This window comes from Lontra canadensis, unplaced genomic scaffold, assembly GCF_010015895.1.
Source record: "Lontra canadensis isolate GAN:19392208 unplaced genomic scaffold, GSC_riverotter_1.0 scaffold171, whole genome shotgun sequence".
Lineage (NCBI taxonomy): Eukaryota > Metazoa > Chordata > Mammalia > Carnivora > Mustelidae > Lontra > Lontra canadensis.
In genome coordinates, this window is record NW_022631165.1 from 1,495,718 (window position 1) to 1,512,990 (window position 17,273).

Here is a 17,273-nt window from a genome sequence, read left to right on the forward strand (position 1 = left end):
CCCCCCAGCAGGGATTCTTTCCTCCACATGGTCACTGCAACTTTGGCCAGTGCCCCCCACGCACCCACATCAGAGGTCAGAGCTGGGGAGGAGGGCACAGGAACATCACGTCCACATCTGCCCACTACATTTCCAGCAAGGTCTCTCGGGAGCAGCTCCCAGTGCTGCCCCTAGCCTGACCCTGGTGATGGAGCCTAGAGACAGTGCTAGGCCCTCAGGACAGTCCAGACAGGAGTGTCTTCTGGGCCCAGAACCAGCAGAAACAAGGGCAGGGCTCCAGGCTGCAGAGGGCAGAGGCCCCATCTCCCTCCCCACGTCCTGTTGCTCCTTCTTCTCAGCTGACCCCAGCCCCCGGTTCTCAGTCAGCCAGAAAGAGGGGCTCCTGCATCCCTGGAAATCCTCCCTCATTTCGACTCTGGGGCCCAGGACACACAGCTGCTGCGAGTAGCCAGGGGATGGACAGGCCACATCAGGACCAAGGATTTGATATGGACCCCTGGCCTGGGGTGCAGAGGAGGCAGCCTGGTCCCAAAACCTGGCCATGTCAGGTTTGCGCCTAAGCGTCCCTGGAGGCCATTGTCGGGGCAGTCTGCGAACACCTGGCAGGCAGCACTGTGGCTGGGGCCTTCGATCTCCAGGGGGCAGGGGCGGCTAGGGCACCGGAGAGCACCGCCCAGCCCAGTGGGGCCTAACTCAGGAGCTGAGCACACACCTGGGCCCATCCCCCAGGGGAGAGAGCCTGTCACACACAGAACTAGGGCATCCAGGGCCTGAGGGCGGGGGTGGGGGTTGGGGTGGGGTGGGGAGAGGTGGGAGGGTGGGACCCATTAAATGGTCACTTCCTGTAGAGCTCTGGGTCTGGAGGGTGGGAAGAGCCACGTAGTTGTGGCCTGTTGTGGGCGTGGCCTGTTGTGGGCTGTACCAGACTGTCCCCACCGCTTGAACGCTGTTAGAACCACCCCCCCCCACTGCCCATCACACTCACTCTTGGGCAACTTCACCAGATTTCCAGGAGGAAGCGTGGAATGGGCACTAAGATGTGCAATCAGCTGAGGTCACAGGGGTAGTCGTTGGACAGATCCAACATTAATCCTGCCCCAGGCCTCAAGTGGGCCACCTCGGGCCTCTGTGTCCTCATCCGAAACATGGGGACAACCTAGCTCAGCATCCCAGGGCTGACCAGAGAGCCTGAGGGCCGCCCCCAGAACCATAGGTCTAAGCTGTGTGTAGCTGGGCAGGCCCTAAATCTCTCTGAGCCCCAGGGCCTCATCTGTTACATGCGGCCAAGCTCACTGCACACCCCAAGTCATGTGTGAGACCTGGGTTTGGGACCATGCCTGGCACGGGAACAGTGCCCTGCATGGAGAGCTGGTGTGATGACCACTTCCCTGTACGGGGCCCCCTCCAACCCCCACCTTGCAGCCTTCGAGGCTTGTGTGGAAGAACACAGATCCAAACTGTATTTCCTAAATAGTTTTCTCTACCCATCATCTGAACACGGGCGGCTCTGGCCGGGAGACGGGCATGAATTGCGGTTCCTGAGTGTCCCCCGGCAGGACGCGGGCTGGCCTGTCCTGCTCAGTCCCAGCCAAAGTCCTGGCCAGTCATCTGGTAGAACTTGCGGTTGAAGGGCCGGTAGAAGTCCCGCAGCCGCTGGACCACCGCCGACGGCACCCGGGGGTGGGGCCGGCCCTTGGATTTGCCCAGGCAGCGCGGGCGGCCGCTCCCCTGCGCCTTCTTGAGGCAGGGGAAGCCCTTGGTGGCGTTGAAGTAAAAGTGCTTGTCCGTGACCACCCGTCTGAGGCCCAGGAAGTCCTGCACCCGGCCTAGCTCTCCGGCCGGGTCGCTGACCAGGCGCTCGCCGCTGACGAACAGGAAGCGGGACAGTGGGAAGAAACGCAGCCAGTTGTCCAGGTGCTGCGCGTACAGGCCGATGCGTACGGCACTCCAGGCCGTGTCCACCGGGCCCAGGCCGTGGCGGAAGGCCAGGGCCCGGAAGCTGGGCAGGCCCGGGGTCTTGGAGAGGGTCTGGGCATAGTCGGAGATGGCCCGAGTCACGGGGTTCCGCACCACCACGATCAGCTTCGTGTCCGGAGACATGCCGTGGATGCGGCCGGGAGCCTCCCGCGTCACGAAGTAGCTGGGGGTTTTCTCCATGGTGATCTGCCCCTCCAGCGTGCGCGGCATCAGGCTCCTGGGCAACAGGGATGAGGAGAAGTAGGTGAGAGCGAGTGCTGGCCCCCACGAGACCCAGGACAAACCTCCCCTTCCTCCACGGACATCCCAAACCTCCAAGGCGGGCAAGCCTTCCCCAGCAAACCCACCCATCCTAGGTGCTTGGGTGGGAAGCCTGGGATATAGGCCATGGGGACACCCGGCCCGAGCACAGGCTCCCCTGTACTCGGACTGGGTGTCCCCCGCACAGCCCTGGGTGACTCTCTCTCCTCCTCAGCCCTGCTGGTTGCCAGCTGGCTCGGTCCCACACCTCTGCTGGGACCCTCCCCGAGCTGGACTGCACCCACACCCAACACTGCTGGGTCTCCCGCGAGGCCCGCGGCCTGACCCTGTGCCCCACATAGCCCCACCTGCCTTGCCTACTGACAAGTGTCCCCAACAGAGGGCAGCGCCCCCCACCCCGGCACAGCCTCTCTGGCCTCTGATTACAGCCCTGCTAATTCTCACTGACCTGGACCAGATCAGAATGGATCAGAATGGAGCCATCGCACACCGGAGAACAGTGAGCGTGGCGGCCTGAGGACCCATCCCAAGTCCCCAGCTGCCTGGACCTCCCAGACCTGGCTTACACCCCAGAGGGCAAGGCTGCAGCATTTCTGGTCCGGGGAGGGGAGCACCGACCCCATCCCAAGGTTCTGGGGGAGGTGATTGGTGACAGCCCACTGACCACCCCAAACCTGGGGCAGCCCATTCCGAAGGCTGGGCAGGCAGCGGGGCTGGGGGTGGGGGATGGTAAGCAGGTGCACTGAGAAGTGTCCCGAGGCCACACCTGCAAACCAGGTAGTACAGGGTGAGGCAGGGCCGGGTGTGGCCTGGCCAGCTGGGCAAACCACCCTGAGGGAGGGCCGGGAACTAGGTCAACAGAGGCAGAGGCTGTTGAGACCTGTGCTAGGGAGGGGAGGTCTCTGCGGGCTGGCCCCGCTTCTGTCCTCTGAGGGAGCTGCCTCTACCCAGCCCATAGCCCACAGGATGGGCCCCAGCCAGGGAGCTGACCCACAGGGTGGAGTTCAGGTTTCTGTCCAGCCTAGGGAACCCTCTGCAGACGCAAGACCCTGGGAGGCTGGGCCTGAGTCTCCTCCCCCTGCTCAGAGCCCCAAGAAAACTCAGGTCAGGCGGATGCCCAGATGCACAGACCCACGAGTTAGGGTGTTTAGCTTGGATGGTGCTGGTGGTGGGACAGGAATGTGTAAGTGGGAGTCCAGGCCCTGCCACTGGCTCCCTGACACCCTGCAGGGGTTCTGGGGGGTCAGGTGGGCTGCACGGTCTGCTAGCTATGGGAGCTTCAGGCAGAGCGGGTCTACAGAAGCAATGGGGACAGCTCTGCTTCCCCCGTCTTCATGAACGACTGAGCTGGGACTCCCTCTATGCCACTCACTGCCCCAGCTGATAGGCAGGCACACAGAGGCTCATGGAGGAAGCTGGAAGAGAGGGCAGACACGAGCCTACAACCCTGGGCTGCAGCCGCTGCCCCGCGGTCCGCTCAGATTCTGTTCCCAGAGCCCCTGCACCTCTCGGCCTGCCTCCCACCGCTGGGAGTCCAGTTAGGAGTAGTCCCCAGTCCTCCCCCTCCAAAAGGCGAAGTTCAGGGAGAGCCTGGCTGGTGACAACACCAAGGGCTGAAACCCAAGGCTTCCACAAGAGGGAAGGGAGGTCTCCCCACGCTGAACCTCACTGCTGAGACCCACAAAGACACAGTGAGCCAGGCCACATGAGAAGTCACCGTCCCTGGGGTGCCGGGTGGTCCATTCAGTTCAGTGACCCACTCTTGGTTTCAGCTCAAGTCTTGACCTTGGGATCATGAGATCGAGCCCGGTACTGGGCTCTGTGCTCAGCAGGGACTCTCCTTCCCTCTGCTTCTGCCCCTGCCACAGCCCAGATAAATAAATCTTTTAAAAAGAAGAAGAGGAAGAAGAAGAAGCCTCGCTTCATCGCCTGCCTCAGGGACGACAAAGGCCTCGGTTGCTCAAGGGACACCCCGTCCACCTTCGACACACTCTTCCCATCCCTTCTATCCCCCAGGCAGCAAGTGACCTCAGGGGTGCACCCTCTTTTCCTTCGCAGACTGGGCACTTCGGCTTCTGAATATCCCCCTCCCCTTCACTCCTGCCTGGGGGGGAGGGGGGGCTACAAGGAAGACATCACCACCCACTGTGCATCTCTCCGAGGAAGTCAGAGGAGCAGACTGGTGCGTGTGCCTCGGCTCCCACCGCGGGGAGGAGCGGGGATGTTGTTCCCAGCCCGCTCCCACCACACACCAGCTTTGAGCTCTGAGATCTTTGGGTTCAACGACTCTCCGCAGGCCTGGTCTGGGGAATGGGGTAGGGTGGGCTGGGGATCTGGGGGAGATGAGAGAGAATAGGGAGGAAAAGAGGGAACGAGACACTGACCCCCACACGGCAAACATGTGACAAGCTGCTGTGTGGACACCCCTCCTCACCCCACCCCAAGTTCATCTGGTCTGCATTTTCTTGCGGCTTCAGTCCAGCCCTGGGCGACTCTCTCCTCCTCAGCCCTGCTGGCTGCTCGCTAGCTCCGTCCTACACCTCTGCTGGGCCCCATCCAGCCTGGCCTGGGACCCAGCAGAAACCAGTCCTAGCTTCTGTGTGGAACTCTGTGGTGCTGGGGGGAGTGGGGACCTCAAGTCCCCAGTCCCATGAACCTCTCTCTGGGTGAGCAGGGAGAGGTAAGTCCCACAGAAGCCCAGATCCCTCCCCCCACAGACTTAGACCCCGAATTCACTGCTCCTGCATTTGCTGCTTGGGCGCCCCAGAGCCAGGGGGTTCCCCCATCTGCCTCCCTCCACGGTGGGCACTGGCCACTCTTCCTCTACTCCCTGCCCCAACTCTCCAACCAGAACAGGGCTCTGCACTCGCTGGAGGTCCAACCCGGGGTCCTGAGAGTGGACAACACTGCCAGACCATGGCCAGGGTGGGGTAACCTCTTTGCTTTAGGGGACCCTGAGGCAGGGGTGGGCATTTTCGGAGGCTCACTGCACACTCACAGCTGGTGGAAAGGACAGACAGGTCCAGAGGCACACGGCAGCCAGGAGCACAGCAAGTGCACCTCCACACGTCAGTACACACACCCCAGAAGCTCAGTGAGCCTGGCTCCCCCTGGCTCTGCTTTGGCAGGTGAAGCGGGGGTACTCGCCAGCCCTGGGAGACAGCTCTGGACTAATGGAGGCCCCTGGGACCTGAGCCTCTGCACTCTCTGCATCCACCCCTCCCCCCAGAGGAGGTGGCTCAGAAAAAGAGAAAGGAGAAAGGCTCTTCTCTACCAGAGTTAGACATGCTCCTGGAACCACCCCCCCATCTCGGGCCCTCCAGGATCCGAAGAGCCCCTACCCAGAGCTGAAAATCAGGACCCCCTGCCTCTCAAGTGCCTCACCCTCCCCAGTACCGGAGCCTGTACCCAGAGGGGGCCAGACAGGGCCCGCGGACCCCAGGCTCTCTGAGAAGCCTCTGGGATGAACCTGCAGCAGACCCTCATTAGCCCAGCTCAGCACCCAACTGCAGCTCCTGTAGTCAACGCTCATGGGGGCCAGGGTGGGCTCTGAAGTTCACTCTAGGTGACAGAGTGTCCTCCGCCCCTTTGCCCCTCCTCTTCTTCTTTCCCTCCTTCCTCCTCTTCCTCTCCCCCTGCACCGCAGCCAGGGAATTGGGGAGGCTTTTGAATGCGGTTGCACTATCAGAGTGGGGTGGCTGTCTCTCCCTGAGCATCGAGGATGCTGGGATCAGCCAGCTGGATCCAAGGACGGACTCGATTCCCCATCACCACCTGACTTCCCTAGGACCCCAAACAGCAGCAACCCTTCAGAGCTCAGGACCCAGGATCCCTGCTCACACTGAGGCCCCCCCGCAAACCCATGAGTGATTTTAAGGCAAAAGGCAAAGATAACAAGTAGGAGTGTCCCAGGACTGGCTGGGGGGTGGGTTGGGTAGGGGGAGAATCTGGGAAGAGGCCACTGGTATACTAGGGAGTCAAGAGTCTGGATCCTGCCACCCCGCACTCCCCGTTAATTCACCAGGTGACCTTGGCTGGGTCCTCTCTGCCCCATAGCTCGGCGAGGATGAGGTGAGAGCTACGGGGAATGGGGTGACTCATTCTCCATCTGGAAGCCCTCATTTCCCCGCAGGAAGGGACGGGGCACCATGGCCGGCTTGTGCACAGTTGAAGGAGAGAGAGGGCAGTGCCTCACCCTGCTTCAGCCGGGATTGGGTGCTCCCCACTTTTGCTAAGGTACCCCAAGACCATCCAGACAGCAGCAGAGCAACTACAGAGCCCTTGACATGAGGCTGGGGTCCCCATTCCCTCCTCTTCCCCCTTTCTAAAGAAAACCCAGAATTTATCCAGACCCCCAGAATCACCGAGAAGTCCTCTTTCCAGAACTGAGGCTCTGGGAGAGAGGTCATACATTTTCTAGGAGGCTACAGGAAAAATTCTTGGGGTAACAGGCCAGAAGTCAGACATGCTTTCCCAGAGCGATCCAGCGGGGGAGGGCAGATGAGCACGAAGCGTTCCCAACGCTGCTGAAGCCCCGCTACCTTCAAACTGCTCCTCCGGGATTGAACTCCCCCCTCCAGTCTTGCTGAGAACCCTCATTAACCCTGAACCAGGGTTTTCCCTGGACTTTTCAAAGTTTCTGGGAAACCCCGGCCAGTGACCGCTCCTCCTTTCTGTGGAACCCAATGCAGGGGGACCGCGTCCCCGAGGTCAAGCCTCGGCTCCCCATCAGGCTGGTCTCAGCCCGGATCCCTGGATACCTCACCCCACCGCGTCTCCAGTGAGACCCCAGGGGGCCATTGTGCGGTTGTTCCACGGCACTCGCCAGGGCGCGCACCGAAGCCGACGGGGCGCACAGGCCGGGCGCTCACCGGTACCAGGCGAGGCCGCGCTCGTAGCACCTGTCGAAGAAGTGGGGCTCAGAGCCGAGCGCGCGGACGTCGGGGTGCAGCCGCAGGAACTCCAGCAGGGCGCGCGTGCCGCCCTTCTTCACGCCCACGATGAGCGCCTGCGGGAAGCGCCGGCGTCCGAGGCCGCTGGCCACCGGCAGGCCTGGCGCCCCGGGGCTGCCGACGGCGCGGAGCTGCTCAGCGCGCGCGGGGGCCGGCACGGAGGCGCGGGTGGCCGGCGGGCAGCGGCCCGGGAGGCTGCAGAGACAGTAGGCGCCGAGCACCAGCGCGGCGACCAGCGGCGGCGCACGCGGCACCCTCAGAGCGGCCCCCTGCCCGGCCCCCGCGCCCTGGCCGCCTCCGACCCCGCCGCCCACGCCGCCGCTACCTGCCATGGGGTTGTGCCGCGCTCAGGCCCTGGAACGGGGAGTGCAGGAGGAAGCGCATCCCGGCCGGTGCTGCGCTCAGCCAGCCCGCGCCCGGCTTCTGCTTTGCGCCCCGCCACCCCGCGAGCAGGGAGAGGGCGGGGGCGGGGCCTAGAGGCCCCGCCCAGCTCCGTGGCCCCACCCCCTGGACCACCGCTTTGCCTGGGACTCGCCGGCGCGGGTGGAGGCCCAGGCGCAATTTGGAGCCTCGGAGGCTACGCAGTCGCGCCCTCCCCCAGACCCTGGGCTCCCGCCCGCTCGGCTCCGGGGTCATCACCGTTACGCGCCTGGATGCTGCGGCGAAAGGTCGGGTCTCAGGGCCGTGACAGGACTGAAGTGCCTTAGAAGACGGATCCCGGCCCCTCCCGGACCAGGGCGGAGCAGCAGGTGCGCGGGCGGAGCCAGTGGATCACGGAGGCTCGTGGACCTGGGCCCTACTGCGCAGAGGGGTTCCCAGGAGTCGAGGGAAGTCCGAGGGCAGAAGAGGGAGCGCTTTGCTGACAGTCGGCTTGCTATTCGTCAGGGTCACAGCCCTGGCGGCTGGAGAGGGTCGCCAAGTAGGATTACCGTTTTAGAAACCTGGGGTACCTCCAAGGGGCAGGGGCCTCCCTGACCCACAGTCATTTCCAGGGCTCCCACCCAGAAGCAGCCCTGGACCAAGGGGGCTCTGCAGAGCCAATGGGGTGAAGACCATTGATGAGGGCCGCAGCCCAGGACCCAGACACCAGGCGTGCACCTGCTTGTCAGGGCAAGACTCAGCCAGGATCCCTGTGGGCGGGTTGCTGGCACAGCACTGTCTGGGGTGCAGGTTGATACACACAGGGTCACACGAAGTTCTTCTTCTCGTCTAGCTTAGAAGGGGATTTGTTGGGACGCCTGGGTGGCTCAGTTGGTTAAGCAGCTGCCTTCGGCTCAGGATCCTGGGATCGAGTCCCACATCAGGCTTCTTGCTCGGCAGGGAGCCTGCTTCTCCCTCTGCGTCTGCCTGACACTCTGTCTGCCTGTGCTCCCACGTGCTCTCTCTCTCTCTCTAACAAATAACTAAAATCCTAAAAAAAATAAATAATAAATAAATAAAAAGAAGAGGATTTGTTCCAAACAGCCAGGTTCTCCTTAGAGCTCTACTGGGTGAGGTCCCACTCCACCTGCAGCACCCACCGTCACAGCAGGCATCTCTCAGGGCTCCAAATCCAGCATTAAACGTTGGTGTCCCCTCTGCCTCCCTGCCCAGCACAGGCACAGTGGGTTTCCACCTCCCGGCCATCACTCATGCTGTTCCTTCTTCACTCATGCTGTTCCTCCCACGGAGAGTACCTTTTCCTCAGCACCCCCAGCCCTCCCGCCACCCACACACCTGCTTCAGGACCTTCCAGAAGGAGTGTATCAAGGACAGCAGGACACTAATTTGCTGGGGGGAGGGGAATGAGGCCAAGGACAAGGACAGTTTACTAGCTGCTGCCCTCCCTCCAGGCACCATCCAACTGTTGAGTGAAGGGTGGGTGCAGATCTGGGGACACTCAGGGTAGCAGCCTTGGGACATGTGCCCACCAGTGTACCCCCACACCTAACAGAAACTAGTGCCCAGTGGGCCCTTGAAGAAAGCCAGCTGGTGGAAGGATGTGACTGGAGGGAGAGGTCAAGGAAGGCTCTCTGAAAGAGGTGGTGGTCAGGCAAGCAGCCCGAGGACAGCAGCAGCAGAGAGCATGGGGCAGGGGTGGAGGGCAGAGGGCCATCTCCAAGAGGGAGTGCGCTCTCGGAGCTCGACCTGAGCCTCCTGTTCCTTCCCTGTAAGATGGAGACCTCAGACCTGACGCTGAGTAGCAGCTTCTCTGAGAGGTCACGTCCATACAATGCCACTGAGCCAGCCAGCTTGTGGGATTCAGTGGCTTCCAGTATATTCATAATGCGCCACCATCACCTCAGTAGATTTTAGAACACACTCATCACCCCGAAAAGAAGTCCCAGCCGCGTTAGCCATCGCTGCCCATTCTCCCCTCCCCAAGCCCCCCGCAACCGCTCACCTGCTCTCTGTCCCTACAGATTGGCCCGTCCTGGACGTCCCTGGAGGTGGAGTCCTACAACACGTGGTCTTTTGCAACTGGCTCCTCTCTGTCGGCATCATGTCTTCAAGGATCATGTGTGTTGTGGCGGGTGTCGGAGCCTCACTCCTTCATACGGCTGAGGGACGTCCCGCTGCCCAGATGGACCACCTTCCGTGATCCAATCGTCCGTTGAGGGACACCGGTTTGTTCCCGGCTTTCGGTCACTGGGAATCACGCTGCTGGGAACGTTCACACACAAGTTTTCGTGTGAACACGTTTCCTTTCTCTCGGGCATGTATCTGGCATGGGAATTGTTGGGTCACACGGCAACTCTGTGTTTAGCCTCTCAGGAAGAATCTTTTTGAAGGTTGAATTTGGGCATTTCGGAATCAGCCTCACGAACGTTTGTTGCATGACTAGTGGACTGGCTGTGTGTGTGTGTGTGTGTGTGTGTGTGCGCGCGCGCACGTGCAGACGGCTGAAAGAACCTATGTGTGCGCTCCTCCCACGCTCCTCTCCACCCCTGTTGCAGCCTGTCTCCTCCCCAGGGTGGGCACCCCCATCGGGAGTCCCACGGGCAGCAGGGTGGGGTGTGTAAGCCCCTGCCGCACTCTGGAAAGTGACTACTAACACTGGGACGTCCTTCCCTCCTCGGGGCACAGCTGGGGGAGATTTCACACATGCGAGGCTTCTGGGACTCCCTTCCCTGCAACCACACCCCTACCCCCTAGACCCACTCCCGCAGCCCGCTGGGCTTCTGGAGCCTGCAAGGAGGGGGGCAGGAGCAGGGGGCTGCGGCCAAGGGCAGGCCCAGCTGTCCTTGATTTGTGTGGGGTGTTTCCACTTCAGATGCCGGATTTGCCTGAGCACAGAGGATGCGGTTTCCTCCTGGAGGGGGACCCCTAAGCGATATCTACCCACTACCCACCCCCGGCCCCCGGAGCCCACTGCTCCCACCTCACTCTGGTAGGGAGCGGTGGGTGGGGGGTGGGGTGGGGAAGGCAGCATAGGGCAGGGTGACAGCGAGGACATCTCTGTGCTGGCGGCTGAGTCAAGCCCAGCTCTGCACGCCCCCCCCACAGCAGGGGAACTTGCAGGCATCAAGTCTCTCTCAACCTCACTTTCCTACCTTAGAAAGCAAAGATGACACTGCCCCCCCATCTCTCTGGGTGCTTAGCTCCCAAGCTCTTTATGATAAGGAGGCAGTGGATGTGTGACAGGGACCCCAGCACAAGAAGGGGTGCGCTGAAGCTGCTCTCGCCCTGGCAGACCTCACTACTATAATTCATCTTCCTGGGAGACAAGACTGAGGAGGAAAGACTTTCCTGGGACCTGGCTTCCTGGTGACCAGCTCCCCCTGGGGACAGTGGGGCACAGAAGGCTTTACCAAGGTAGACAAGATTCCCAGTGTCAGGAGGGACCGAGGAAGAAGTTCCCTTGGCCGGGAATGGGGAGGAAGGAGGGCCTCCGAGATAAGTAGCCACACGGAGGGGTCACACCCACAGGGAGCCTGCCCAAGGCCATGGGGTTTGCTGAAAGGGGCCAGAACCTTCTCCTGCACAGGGGAAGCCACCAGCTGGCTTCCAGCCACCCTCACTGCTTTCCCTTAGGTCTTCCTGGAGCCATCAGCACAGACAGAGGGTTGTTTGCCACTGTCCCCTGTTTCTCCGGGAGTGGGCGGGGATGCAGGTCCCTGGGACCCACCATGGGGCCCTGCAAATTGCTTATCCCTAACTGGCCTGGATCAGCTCCCTTTATAACAATGAAACAATTCTTCCAGGACGCAGTCCCCATTCTGCAAGAGGCGAGCACTGGCAACAGCCTGTATGCTCAAAATCGATCTAAAGGGTCTCATAGAAACAGGACTCTCTTTGCCCCCACCCCACCCCACCCCACCCCACCTCCTCCAGCATCACAGCCCCAAGCCAGGCTTCGGGACACAGAAGCTGCTCAGCATCATGGGGAAGGCTGGGTATCATCTAAGTGGCCCCATCAGGGCACCGGGGCTCTGGTCTAGCCATTGATGCCCTGGTGAGAGTCCCCGTGAATGACACAGTGACTGTGTCATCTGGAGCACGTTCCATTGGGAGCAAGGACGCTGATGCAGGCTCAGGAACTCCGCTCTCTGCCGAGGCCACAGGAGCACGTGTGCATGTGGGGTGTATGTGTGCACAGCTGTGCACGGTGGGGGGTGTCCACAGGCTTCCCAGCCCCTGTCCCCAATGTGGGAAGCCCCAAGTGTGCAGCTCTCTGCCCACCAGTGACCTAGTCCCAGAAGCAACTCCAGCCTGGGCAGTGGACAGGACACCAGAGAAGGCCACACTCCATCCACCCCTCATTTCCAGGGGAAGCACTCCACCACCACAGCTGGCCAGATAGACACACAGACAGGCATGCAGCCAGTCTTATTGGGCTTGGCCCTCAAGGGAGACCCAGAACCCAGATGCCAGGGCAGAGCATCCTGGGGCAGACGTCTCAAACTCCCCCATTCCCCAGCAGCCCCCACTGCCCTAAGCTTCAGGCTTCCCGGTCTGGCTAGAGGACCCTGAAATTTGACACCCGCCTCAAAGAACAGTGACTCTGCCCGCTATCCCAGCCCTTGCTCTCCTCCCTCTGACTCCAGCTTCCCTGCCCTCCCCCCACCTCCAGACACACACCAGGGGTTCTGGCTCTGAGATGGGGGCCCAGCAAAAATCCACAATGCGGAGACTAAGGAAGCAAAAAGCCACTGGAGTCCGAGGCAAAGGGGGCAGCCCAGGGTAGCAGGCAGCCTGCCATGGGTGTACAGAGCCCATAGGGCCATACCTCCTGCTGAGTCCTGCTCCCGAGACGCAGCTGCCAAGCCCTTTGAAGCCAAGAGCAGCTTGTTAACGTCCTCACTGGAGATGAAACATGATAAGACATGAAGCCAGGGGCTGACGCATGGGTAATCTCTGTGGTTTTACAAGGAACAAATCATGCCTGGAGACAGACCTTGTGGGGCGGTGAGGGCTTGGGGTGGAGAGAGCCCGTCTACAGGTAACCCTCGGCCCCTCGCCTCCTGTCAGCCACAGGAGGCCCACCAACAGTCTTGTCTGTGCTTCTGGCCCCTAAACTCTGGTAAGCTGAACCCTAGGGCCAGGGTAGGGTGGTTGGTGGTCCCGAGATCCCTGTACCCCCAGACCACGGACACACTCACGCAGATGTGTGGCCTGGCTCACTGGTCCCTACAGAGGGAGTGGGCAGAAGGCAGTGCCATCTGATATCCGTTCCTCGGTTGCTACTAGGTGCAGCCTCCCACGGGGCTCAGCCTTTGGGAAGGAATGAGGTCAGCGTGCAGTGGTCTCTGACCTGTGGAGGGGTGAGACCTGCAAGGGGACAGTAGAGACCCTGTCTGTGCACATGTATAGGAGACCCGCCCAGGACCCCTGTGGTGTGGGGGAAGGAGAGAGCCACCAGGAGAAACTTCTAGAAGGATTCTAGCACACGGGGAGGAAATGAGGAAGAATGAACAGCAAACTGGAGAGGGCCGGAGCAGAGAGCATGTTTTAGAATAGAGCCTGGCTGGCCTCGAGGCCCAGGTGAAGAGTCCGCGTGCAGGGGTGTAGATAGCGGAAACTGCACGGTTACACTGCGTGAAACCACTTTCATGCATGGAGTGGAAATCTAGCTGGAGAAGTGGGGTCTGTGGGACCAGAGCCAGCAGAGCCGCGGGAAGCACCCAGGGAAGTTTCTGGTCTCACTGCTATTTTGCAAAGATCACACTGGTCGGGGGAGGCCAGCTCGGGCTCTCACTGCTATGGGGACAAACGTGGCCAAAGATGCGCGGGAGGAGGAAGCTGGAACCTGGGGCCGCAGGAGGGCCAGGAGGTGGCAGGGCGGCGGGGAGAGGAGGCAGGAGGCGTCGGTGCCCGTGGGTCCCGCCGGGCTGTCCTGGAGGAGAGGCTGGAGCGTCCGGGCAGCAGCCGTCCCACCCCCCACCTCCGTTCCGCACTCCGGCCTCGACGGCTCGCCCTGCGCCCGTCCCTTTCGTGAAGCCTCCAAATGGGGTCCCTGCGCCCTCGGACGCCAGGAGCCACCAGCCTGTGTGCCGGGTACCGGCAGGTTGGGCCAGCGTGGCCGAGGGGCCGGGCGACGCAGGCACTGACCACCGAGCGCCTCGGGGTCGCTGGGCCCCGGGCTGGGCGCGGGCGCGGGCGCGGCCCGGGCCCCGTCGTCGGAAATGCCGCCGCTCGCCCCCTGGCGGCGCCTTGGGGAACTGCAGGGCCTCGCGGACCGGGCCGGCGCACGCGCAGCGCGGAGCGAGCGCGCCCCCTGCCAGCAGGTGTGCACACGGTCACTGCGTCCCTGCCTGGGGAGGGATCCTCGAGCACGGGTGGACTCAGAGAGGGTCATCGCTCTGGGTCCCCTACTAGGACCTCGTATGAGGGTGGGGGCACGGTGGCTGGCTTGGCGGTGACCTTCGCCGACCTCTCTGGGCGAAGGTCCCCTTGCTGGCCTTGCCGGCCCGGCCCAAAGACAGACATGGCTGGAGTCAGGGGTCTGCTGGGACCTGGGCATCGGCAGCACCCCCACCCGAGACACGGCTCTCCCTGGTCTTTGTCACTCAGAAAAAAGAAAGCCCTGAGTGAGCGCAAGCACCACGCACGGTCAGTTCCCTCATGCCCTCTGCTGTGGGATCCCAGACAGATGTCTTCTCTCTCCCGCCAGGCCCTTGCCCTGGGTGCCTCTGCGTGCATGGGCCTGCGGGCTGCTGGTGACTGGTGTTGGCAGAGCAGAGGAGCCCTCCACCGCAGAGCAGAACCCTTGGCTGCCAGGCTGTGCCCTGGAGGATCCACTTGGCACACGAGGGGGCAGCGGTGGGGGTGGCGGGAACTGGGTTCTAAGAGTCTTTTGTTTCTCAAGGAGGAACTGGGGCTGCAGGCCAAAGGCGGTGGTGTAACCCAGCAGGAGGAAGAGGGTGGGGGGATTTATGAATCCACAGGAGACCTCTCGCTCCAGCCCGGCCCAGGCAGACAGACCCTGCTCGTAGCCATCCATATCCAGGCTCCCGAGGAAAAGGGACCTCGGGGCTTTGGGTCCACCCTTCTCCCGTCACCCCACCGAGGACCCTGCTTCCAGCCCTCCCCACTGCCAGGGAACCTGGACGTTTGGATGTGTGCTTGGAGCCCCACTCTCACAACGTCCCTCCCAGCCTCACCAGACCCAGCACCAGCCCCAGACACCCGTGGGTCCTTCAGCCCACCCTGCTAGAGATCTGGCCCTGGAGAGCTGGCCCCAGGGCTATGTCCTGGACACATCGGCCCAGTTTGCAGGAGGCCAGCCTGTTCTTGGATCGGGTTCACTCAGGGATGTGCTGTGCCAGCGTGCTAAGCCAGGAGTGCTGGGAGACATAAGCAAAGTCCATCCTAGCCCTGGGCCTGGAGACCGCTGCTAACCACTCAGCATGGAAGTGACAAAGCATCCAGTCTCTGCTCACCTGCGGTGGGCCTGCCCTTGGCCAAGGCTGGCTGCTAGACTCCTAGTGTGCAGATCACAGGCTGGGCTGGACAAGGCCCCAGAGCTGATGGTGATCCCGGGTGACTAGGGCAGCCCCAACTTGGGACACAGGAGGAGTGCAGGAGGAAGTCAGGCAGAGGTAGGAGCTGGAATCATGGGGCAGAGGGCACATCCCCTGCTGTCCCAGGCAGGGGTGGGGGGTATTTCTCACAGTTGCCATCAGGACTGGCCCCCAGCTGGGCAGCGAGAGAGGTGTTTTGTAGGGCAGGAGGCTGCCACGCTGGGGGGAAGGGCAAACAGCAAAAAGCCCCTCCCGCAGGGTGTTCTTTTGCGTGGTCCTCCTTGGTGCTTTCAGTCAGTGCTGACCCCTCCCAGCTGTTGCACAACTTCCTCTGCTGCGCGGGCCACTGAGCCACCCGGAGACCGGAGACCGGCAGAGCGACTGGGAATCTGCCATCACCACCGCCCCCCCCCCCGCCCCACCCACCACCCCCACCCAGGGGACAGGCTGGGTTCCACAGAGGAAGGGGAAGTGCTCCACCCAAGGTCACACAGGGAGCCAAAGGCCCCTGCACAGGTTAGCGACCTTCTCCCCTCCCTGCCGCCACAGCAGGGACCCCCGGTCTGCGGCTGGGGATGGGGAAAGGACAGAGTCCTGTCACCAAGTTGTGAGTAGGACGAACAGACCAACAGTGCGGCCAGCCCCCCTGCCCCTCCCTCCCGGGCCATTCCAACCTCATCCCTCCTCCAACACCCCCGTTCTCACACCGGCAGCCAGGCCCTGGTCCTCACGACATGGGGTGCTCCAGGCTGCTGAGTATGTCCACTCCCACGATGCATTCAGAACTGGGGACCGACCATTCGATGGGCCCACTGGGAGAAGGCCTGAGCCGACCGTCTGCTGCCGCCCGCCTCCGTCAGCCCTCCTCGGAAGCCGAGCGTGTGTGTCCCCTGGAACAGGAGTCAGTCCGGACCCCGTGTCTGGTAGTCCCTGGAATGTCTGATTATTTCCTTTTCCCCAGTGCACAGCCACCCCAGTATAGGTCCTTTTGGGGAAGGCTGGGAGAAAGATTAACGTTATCCAATTTGGGGCAATGTACCAAGATCCTTCCTCGAGGGGACGGGCCTCCCTGGGTCTGTAAACTGGCTCAGGTCTGGGAGCTCCAGGAGCTGACGGAAGGGTCATGACCTTGTTCTTACGATTCCAGCCGGACTTCTGTTCCCCTGACCTGGAATGGCTGCTCGTTCCTACCAGGAAGAATCCAGAGGCTTCCCATCTGTCTCACGTCCAGGAACACTGTGACCTGCTCGCCAACGGCCTCGCTCTGTGTGCGTCACACCGACCTGACTGGCGCGAGTCTGTCTCAGTCTGTCTCAGTCACTGTACCCCACCCTTGCCTTGGGTCCGTGACCCCTGACCCCTGGGGACCCAGTGACCCCCGTCGCACTTTGTTTTCCCAGCTCGCTGGCAGTCCTGTACGTAATTTCTGGCCTCGAGAAGATGCTGGGGCTTCTTCACAATCATGGTGAAAGGTGTGTACTCTGGACCTGGAGGTCAGGGAGCGGGTTTTCACGGAAAGATCTGCTCTGATGCTCCCATCTCCCTAAGCCTTTGGACCCTCCCTCCATCCAAGCAAGGCAGTGCTGGCACGTCCCCTCCCCTTTAGCGCAGGCTGCTTTCCGGGTCATGTCTCAGCCAACCGAGCGACCGAAGGCTCAAGCCCCCTCTCGTCCCCTGAGCAGCACCATTAAACCTCCCACCTCTGCTTGGTGAGCCTCTACCAATAAATTCAGCCTGATCCAACTTTATCTTCCTTTCACCATCATCCCACCCCTTAATACCCATTCTTACACTTTCGGGGATTTGTCCACGGAATTCTGACCTCCCCCCTGCAGGGGCACGCATCTGTCACCCTCTCAGGGCGTCTCCCTTCTGGCTTCTCTCACCTGTCACTGCTGAGCTGAGATGATCTGCCTCTCAGCGTCCTCCTCCCCAGCCAGGGGGCCAAAGCACTAGCCCCCTCATCGCCCCCCACGAAGTCCCGCATCATTGTTCTGGTGTGGCTGTTCAGGCCCTGGACCATCACGGGACGGGAACTTGCGGTCTCCTCGAACACACCGCAAGGCCGTGCTGGGTGGGGAGGCCCGTGTGTCCCACGGCTCCATCCCCAGCAGCAGGCTGCCCCTGCTCAGTAAATATC

At 61.9% G+C, this 17,273-nt stretch overlaps 1 protein-coding gene across 1 annotated transcript; it reads right to left on the reverse strand.

Moving 5' to 3' along the window:
• Positions 1-1,400: 1,400 nt before the first annotated feature.
• Positions 1,401-7,522, reverse strand: HS3ST6 (heparan sulfate-glucosamine 3-sulfotransferase 6). The gene is made up of 2 exons (XM_032846009.1): positions 7,110-7,522; positions 1,401-2,194 (listed from the first exon to the last, which is right to left on the reverse strand). Exons 1-2 carry the CDS (start codon positions 7,520-7,522, stop codon positions 1,579-1,581), a joined length of 1,029 nt encoding a protein of 342 aa, XP_032701900.1. The 3' UTR covers positions 1,401-1,578.
• Between the last annotated feature and the right edge of the window lie 9,751 nt (positions 7,523-17,273).